General features: G+C 47.7%; 1 protein-coding gene across 1 annotated transcript in view; it reads left to right on the top strand.

The window, feature by feature from the left end:
- Nucleotides 1-8,522, top strand: part of CRMP1 (collapsin response mediator protein 1) — a 100,161-nt gene that overhangs the window by 88,482 nt on the left and 3,157 nt on the right. Inside the window, exons 12-13 of the mRNA XM_006877306.1 lie at nt 5,268-5,447; nt 7,352-7,517. Of these exons, the coding sequence (XP_006877368.1) occupies nt 5,268-5,447; nt 7,352-7,517 (346 nt within the window). The remainder of the gene's footprint in view (nt 1-5,267; nt 5,448-7,351; nt 7,518-8,522) is intronic.

The raw sequence follows: 8,522 nt of genomic DNA, 5'->3' as shown, positions 1-8,522 counted from the left end.
CTGAAGCCCTGAGGGTGTCCTTCAGAGTCTTGAGGGTGTCCCTGAAGCCCTTGTGGGCGTCCCTGAAAACCTTCAATGACAGAAGAATGCACTTAACAATTACACATCAGTGTAAAACACTGGTCAATTTTCTAGAAAATCGTGAAAACCCACTTTGAAAAATAAAAGTCAAAGTCTTATTTACAATAGCAATAAAAGTTTAGAAACTAAAGAAGGTATAAGAAATGTAAGGAGATTTTTGCTAAAAGATTCCATTTCGTGAAACTATTGATTCTTTCTAATTTGATGTATACGTTTGAAGTAATGCCAACAAATAATCCAATGAGAACAGCATATTTCCTAAAAGGTAAATGTGAGACTAGCCAAAACATGTCTGGAAAAAAGGGGAAAATGAAGGAATAATCAGCCTTTGTTCCAGTTACTCAAACATATGATAAAACTGCGGTAACTAAAGTGTGTGGCGTTCGTGCAAGAGACAAGGGAGTCAAAAAATCTGGTGGCAAATTGTGGGACTGGGTTTTACAGGAAAGGCGACGGATAAATGAGTTAGAAAAGGTAGCTTATCCCAGCGGTTGTTGGGAGCACCTGCCTCCCAACGCTAGTTCTCTGTTGTACTCTTTGTTGTGTTTGTTGTTATGTGTCATTGAGCCAGTTCCCACCCATAGCCACCTTACACGCAATAGAACGAAACCCTGCCCAATCCTGCACCATCCTCCCAGTTGCTGCTACACTCGAGTCCATTGCTGCTGCCACTGTGCCAATCCATCTCGTTGGCGTTCTCCCTCTTTTTGGCTGACCCTCCACATTACCAACTGTGCTGTCCTTCTCCAGGGACTGGTCTCTCCTGATAGTATGTCCAAAGTATGAGAGACAAAGTCTCACCATCCTGGCTTCTTAGGAACATTCTGGTTTTAGCTCTTCCGACACAGATGTGTTTGTTCTTCTGGTAGTCTATGGTACCTTGAATATTCTTCTCTAACACCATATCAGTCAATTCTTCTATGGTCTTCTTGATGCATTGTCCAACTTTCACATGCATAAGTTGTAGTTGTTAAGTGCCATTGAGTCTGTTCTGACTCATAGCAACTCTGCATAGGGTTTCCTAGGAGAAGCTGCATGAACTTGAACCACCAACTTTGTGGTTCAAACGGCTACTGAAAACTGCCTTGGCTCAGGCACACTTTCATCCTCAAACTTCCTTGAAGAGCTCTTGTGCAGCAGGTTTACCTAATGCAATACATCATTTGATTTCTTGACTGCTGCTTCCGTGTTGATGGTGGATCTAAGCAAAATGAAGTCTTCGACAACTGCCGTCTTTTCTCCATTTGCCATCATGTTATTTATGGGTCCAGTGATGAGGAGTTTTGTTTTCTTCACATTGAGGTGCAATCCGTACTGAAGGCTGTGGTCTTTGAGCTTCATCAGTAAGTATTTCAAGTTCTCTTCACTTTCAGCAGGCAAGGTTGGATCATCTGCATATCAATGGTTGTTAATGAGTCTTCCTCCAAAATAAATTGAAAGTGCATCAAAGATCCAAAATATGAATACAACACCAGAAGAACTAGAATAAACCAGACTTTTTCAGAATAATGATATTGAAGAGGGGAAGCCCTTTCTAAGCAAGACACAAAACTTAGAAACCATAAAGGAACCGATTGGTCTATCTGGCCAATGACTATATAAAAATTAAACAAATAAAAGAAAACTGCATGGAAAAACAAGCAAACAAAAGCTTTCTACATCAAAGCTTTCTGAGATCAACCCAGAAGACAAACTGGAGATGATTTTAAAGTACACAAGAAAAATGGGTAAATTGACATGCCTTTATAAATCAGTATTTTAAAAATTACCAAAGGCCTGATAAATAAAACAGTGCACAAAAACATATACAGTTACACAATCAGAAATGTTTATGTTCATTTAAAAAGACACTCAGTCCTGCTCACAATGAAACAAATGCAAGTAACAGCAGCAGCAAGATGTTGTCCTCATCTGCCTCGGGGGCCAAGAGCAGGAGTTTGTCAGCCTGAAAGGCAGGCAGAGGACAGAGGACAGAGGAAGGTAGGGCAAGGACAGAGATGGACAGAGGAGGAAAGAGGTGGACAGATGCGGGCAGGAGAGGACAGGGGAGGGCAGAGGTGGACAGAGATGAACAGGGGAAGAAAGAGGTGGACAGAGATGGACAGGGGTGAACAGAGACAGGCAGGGGAGGGCAGAGGTGGACAGGTATGGGCAGAGGACAGAGATGGACAGGGGAGGAAAGAGGTGGACAGAGATGGGCAGGTGAGGGCAGGGGTGGACAGAGACAGGCAGGGGAAGAAAGGTGGACAGAGATGGGCAGGGGAAGACAGGGGAGGGCAGAGGTGGACAGAGATGGGCAGGGGAGGAAAGAGGTGGACAGAGATGGGCAGGGGAGGACAGGGGAAGGCAAAGGTGGACAGATATGGGAAGCGAACAGAGATGGACAGGGGAGGAAAGAAGTGGACAGAGATGGGCAGGGGAGGGCAGGGATGGACAGAGACAGGCAGGGGAGGACAGAGGTGGACATAGATGGACAGGGAAAGCAGAAGTGGACAGAGACAGGCAGGAGAGGCCAGGGGAGGGCAAACAGCTGCAGGAGGGATGTGAGGATGGAAATTGGAGCCCCCGTTTGTGAGGACCAATCTGTTGGAGCTGGTTGGAGTTCACATCTAAGAATCTGTTCACCTGTGCCGAGGAAGCATATAGGAGAGCGTGTCCGTATCCCCTTTGACAAAGTCAGGGAAACAGTTGTTTATTACGGGGATCTGGGTGAGTAAATGGTACCTACCCTATGATGGAGACAGGATACAGCAGGGCACCTGTGCAGGGAGGAACAAACTCTGAGTGAGGGAACACAAGGGGAAAGTGTGGGCACACAGGTGACGGCAGGTATCTGTTCACCCACACAACATCTCAGACACACATCTATTCAGGCCTCTGCCTCAGTCCGAGCAAGAGGAGAAACTTCCTTTTTATGGAATGCCTTTCATATCGTATGAGTTTTTATGCCATGTACCTGGCAGAATTTTAAGGTAATAAGTAGTAGGCAAATGATTGGCGTGGCTGGGAGGCTTAGCAAACGAGTGAAAAGGCTGGTGATGCAAACGCTCCCAGAGGTACCTTGCGATCCACTTTGCACATCCATAGTCATTGAAACCCCAAGGGCTACTTCTGTACTGCGCACACGGAGTCCACGTGAGCCAAATTGGCTTGATGGCCATGAACAACAGCAAACCATTGATTATGGTAGTTAACAGAGTCAAGCATCCACTTCAGGAGAAATGAAAGCAGCGCATGTTGTTAAAGAAATGTTCTGACTTTCAAATCAACAAAACAATGCTATTCCCCATGCTGGAGGGAACAGACCTGAACTGTTCCTCCTGCCCATTGCAAACTTCAGATCCTTTTGCCTTGTAACTTAATTTTAGAAAACTGTTCCTAAAGGAAAATTATTCATTATTTTTCAGAAGCACAATAGTGTCCATAACCATTGTTGTCGTTAAGTGCCATTGGTCGGTTCCGACACATAGCAATCCGTATAGGGATTCCAAGAGGTAACTGTTGAGTCTGAAACACTGACCTTGCATTTCAAACTGACCTTGTAGTCCAGCGCCTGTCCTACAGCACCACCCCAGGACCCCACAGCCATGCGGGCAGCCATATTGTGCTCCAGAGGCATCATTCACAGCTGTCACACCCAGAAAACACAAGCCGCAGCAGCATTAATGCCCAGGGGGTGAGGAACTGGCTATGCCAGTCAGAGTGTCCAGTAGAGATGACAGAATCCAAGATGTGTTCAAACAAAGCACGCTGAAAAACGTTCACAATATGCGTGTGTATCAACACAAGGGCAAAAAGGATAAAATGAAAATAAAAAACAGAAGCATTTACTAAATGACAAAATACATTGCTTAAAATCTACAAAATGGTGGGCAGTGCTGTATGGTATACATGAATAAACAAAACTTGTTGTGAAGTGCTATCAAGTTGGTTCCGACTCATAGCGACCCCTATATAGGATTTCTGAAGAGTGGCTGGTGGGTTTGAGCCAGTGACCTTATCCAGTGCTTATCCTACAGTGCCACACCACCTAAACAAACAAAATGGAGCAACAAGAAATATTGTTAATTTATCTCCATTAAAGAAATAAAAATCCTTGCAACTACGTCAATCAGCAACTAGATAAATCGAGAAAAGATTGACATTATCAAGGATTTCATTTTACTTGGATCCATAATCAACAACCATGGAAGTCGCCCGCAGTCAAGAACTCAAAGGACATACTGCATTGTGAAAATGTGCTGCACAAGACCTTTTAAAGTGTTCAAGAGCAAAGACAACATTTTGAGGACTAAGGTGTTCCTGACCCAAACCAGGGTATTTTGAATTGCCTCATATACATGTGAAAACTGGACAATGAATAAGGAAGAGCAGAGACGACTTGATGCATTTGAGTTACAGTGTTGGCCCAGAACATGGAAAGTACCATAGAGTTTCAGAAGAACGAGTGAATCTGTCTTAGACAACCAGAATGCTCCTTGGAAGTAAGAAAGATGAAACTTTCTCACATACTTTGGATATGTTGTCAACAAGGACCAGTCCCTGGAGAAGGACGTCATACTTGGTTAAGTAGAGCGTCAGTGAAAAAGAGGAAGATTCCTAGCAAGTTGGAGTTCCCGTGACTTCCTCAATGGGCTCAAGCTTTGCAGTGATTGTGAGAAGGATGGAGGTCTGGGCAGAGCTTTCCTCTGCTGTACATAGATCTCCTCCATGAATTGGAATCAACTTGACGACACCTAACAACAGCAACAACCACAACCAGGAGCAACTGGGAGGGAGCAAAGGGCATTTGCTGCTTACGAAGCACTGAGCCGTACAAGTGATGAACCGTTTGGGAGCAGAGAGCAGTCGTGGTTATACAACTTGAACACAATCCATGCACTGAGTGGTGCATGGGGCAGGGGGAGCCCGTGGAGTCGGTTCCGACCCATAGCGACCCTGTACAGAGTTTCTGAGGCTGTAAATCTTTATGGGAGCAGACAGCCTTATCTTTCTCCCATGGAGCAGCTGGTAGTTTTGAACTGCTGACCTTGAGGTTAGCAGTCTTACTCATAGCCATCACGCTACCAGAGCTCCTTGAATGGTCCATGGAAGGCATTTAAAATGGCCACTGCTTTATTGCATCCACATCTACCACATAAAAGGTGTTTAAACAACAAAAACCGGAGCTTGGGTCTCTGCCGCAGGCTGTGGAGTACAACATCTTTGAAGGCATGGAGTGCCACGGCTCCCCACTGGTGGTCATCAGCCAGGGCAAGGTTGTCTTTGAGGATGGCAGCATGAACGTCAGCAAGGGCATGGGCCGCTTCATCCCCCGGAAGCCTTTCCCCGAGCACCTGTATCAGCGTGTCAAGATCAGGAGTAAGGTGAGCGAGCGTGCCTGGAGGTGGGCTCCGCCTGCTGGGGTCTCAGACGCTCTTCTTAGGGAGGCCAGTTACATGTCAGACCTGGAGGGCGAGGCTTCAGGGTCTCTGTAAAACAGGGCTCAGCGGGGACAGAAGTGCAATCCCTCATCTTCTAGGTCACCCCCCATGTGCCCCTCACCCTGCTGCTCTGGGGGAGGTCCTGGGGCAGTGTTCCAACACCGGAGTCTGCGGGTCTGAATGCAGGTGTGAGCGGGGCATGTTCTGCGGGAGGACCCTTCCTGGTTTGGAGGCTCCAGGATGCTTTCCTCAGCCCCTGCCACCATCTCACTGTCTCAGCATTTTCTCCACTCTGCTGCCTCATCTTAGTAATCACATCTGCAAAGACCTTAGTCCCAAACAAAGGCATAGTCAGAGACTCTGAGGGATGCAAATCTGGGGGGACACATTCAGGCCCATGAAGGCACTTCACCCTACTCACCCTGCTCAGCTGCTCTTCCCTAGCAGCCCCAGCCTCTCTCCATACTCCCTTCACCTTTCCAGTTTTGCACCAATACTCCTTTTTCCTGAAGACTCTTCACCCTGACTTCAGTATCCTAATTCAGGGGGGACCTTTCCAACACCAGCACAATTTGGGGGAGTCCCCCTGTCGTCAAGACAACCTGTTCCCACACAGCACAGTTGATGTTTGCCCAAAAGGCATGTGGGGTAGGGCTCCCATTCTTCCCGCCCACACCCCACTTGAGATGGGAATGCCCGTGCCCCCCTTGGCATGTGCGGACAAGGGCTGAATCCCAGCAGGCTCTGTGAGGACCAAGGGCTTGTGCAGATCCAGGCTGAGCCCACCTTGTCCCCCTGAATCTGCACGACAGGAGACCTGGACTCTGCCCTGCAGAGAACCCAAGCAGTGGGGCGGGTCTGTGAGGACATACATGACCATGGACATACAGGGCCTTCCACATGCCACTCTGCCAGCACTGGGTCCCCGTCCCCTCCCTCCTCTCTGGAATCTCCCAAACACACCACTTGTCCCAGCTTGTCTGGGGGCCAGGGTGGGCTTAGAGAAGACAGCTTTAACCTGTCCTGGTGTTGGGGCACCTGGGGGGGGGTGGCGGAGGCACCCAGGGGGAGCAGGGAGGGAGTCAGGGAAAGTGTTTTCCTCTTGGAAATTCCCTTGGGGGGCCTCCTGCGTGAAGCTGTGGTGTGTTTGTGTCCTTGCATGCCTGTGTGGTACATGTGTGCAGTGTGTTTTGTGTATACATGGTATATATGTGTGATGTGGTATGGACATGTGTGTTGTGTGTGGTGATATGATGTTTGTGTGTGTTGATGTGTGTGCTATATGTGTCTTATATGTGTGTGGTGTGTGCAGTGTGAATGTATGTGTGAAGCATATGCATGTGTGTTGTGCATGATGTGTGTGTGTGTGTGTGTGTATGGTGCATGAATCATATACATGTGTGTGGTGTGTTTGCTGTGGTCTATATTTGTGTGTGGTGTGTGTGAATCCTACATCTGTGTGTGGTGTGTTTGATGTGGTATATGTGTGTGTGTGTGGTGTGTGTTATGTGTGAATCCTTCATCTGTGTGGTGTGTGGTGTTTGGTGTGATATATATGTGTGTATGTCATGTGTGTGAATCCTACATTTGTGTGTGATGTATGGTGTGTATTGTGTGTATATGGTATGGTACATTGTATTTATCTGTTATGTGTAGTGTTGTGTATGTGTGGTTGTGATTCATGTGTGTTTTGTGTGTGGATCGTGTATGTGACATGTCGTGTGTGTGGTGTCATGTACATATATGTGTCTGTGTGTGTGTGCAAACCCACCTTGGGTCACTCTTGCTCGCACGACTCCTGAGCCTATCCGAACAGGAGGATTTGCTGCATCTTGCCCACCCTGCAGGTGTCTGGGTTGCACGGTGTCTCCAGAGGCATGTACGATGGCCCAGTGTATGAGGTGCCGGCCACACCCAAATATGCAACCCCTGCTCCGTCAGCCAAGTCCTCGCCCTCCAAGCACCAGCCTCCACCCATTAGAAACCTCCACCAGTCCAACTTCAGTTTATCAGGTAAGAAGCACCTGCAGAGACTGACACGCTCACTTGGGGAGGGAGCCAGCTGGGCCAGCAGGTAGCCTTCCCCTGGGGCCACCTGAACACCAGCCCAGCCCTGTGCTCACCCTCAACACACCTGGTCACACGGACAGCCACACGGTGAGGCAGACAGCATCGGGGCCCCAGCACCCACCAGGCTCACACTCCTGCCTGCCGGTCCAGCCTCCTTACTCCTCATGGCTTATGAAGCACTTGCTGAGACCCTGGCTTTATCTCAGTCACACGGCAACACTGTGTCCAGACCTCTTTTGCCTTTTATTTTTCTCATACTTTACTTTTTAGAGCAATTTTAGGTTTACTGAGACGTCATGCAGCAAGTATAGAGCGTTCACATCTAACCTCACACAAACTCATAGTTTCCCACCATTACATCATTCATTCCTGTGGTGCATTCCTTATGATGACAACCAAAGCCAATACTAATGCTTCCCCAGTTCACACTACGTGGTGCGTTCCTTATGATGAAAGCCAATACTAATGCTTCCCCAGTTCACACTACGTGGTGCGTTCCTTATGATGAAAGCCAATACTAATGCTTCCCCAGTTCACACTACGTGGTGCGTTCCTTATGATGAAAGCCAATACTGATGCTTCTTCAGTTCACAGAGTGGTCCATTCTGTGCTGGACAGCCCTGTTTTTACTCTTTTCAAAAGAGGACACTGAGGCCAGGAAGTCCCTAAGCACAAGGGTGCAGAGTGGACATAGTGGATTCCTGGGCTCCTTCCTCAGTTCAGCTTGACTGCCACACGAGGGCAGCACATGGCTGAGAGCACTAGGAGGGGTCTTTGTCCAGCAGAATGTGTGGTGAGTGGACCACACAGTCAGCTGGTCAGTGCAGAGACCAGGACAACTCTGGTCACAGGGTCAGATGGTGAGTGAGCCAAACGGCAAGACTAAGGGTCTGATGATATACAAGTACTACGATGTAACCATTTGAAAATGTGAAGCTATGACACAGG

Source organism: Chrysochloris asiatica, unplaced genomic scaffold (genome assembly GCF_000296735.1).
Source record: "Chrysochloris asiatica unplaced genomic scaffold, ChrAsi1.0 scaffold00472, whole genome shotgun sequence".
Classification (NCBI taxonomy): Eukaryota; Metazoa; Chordata; class Mammalia; order Afrosoricida; family Chrysochloridae; genus Chrysochloris; species Chrysochloris asiatica.
Note: the sequence above shows the minus strand (reverse complement) of the source record. Positions and strands in the feature narration are given on the sequence as shown.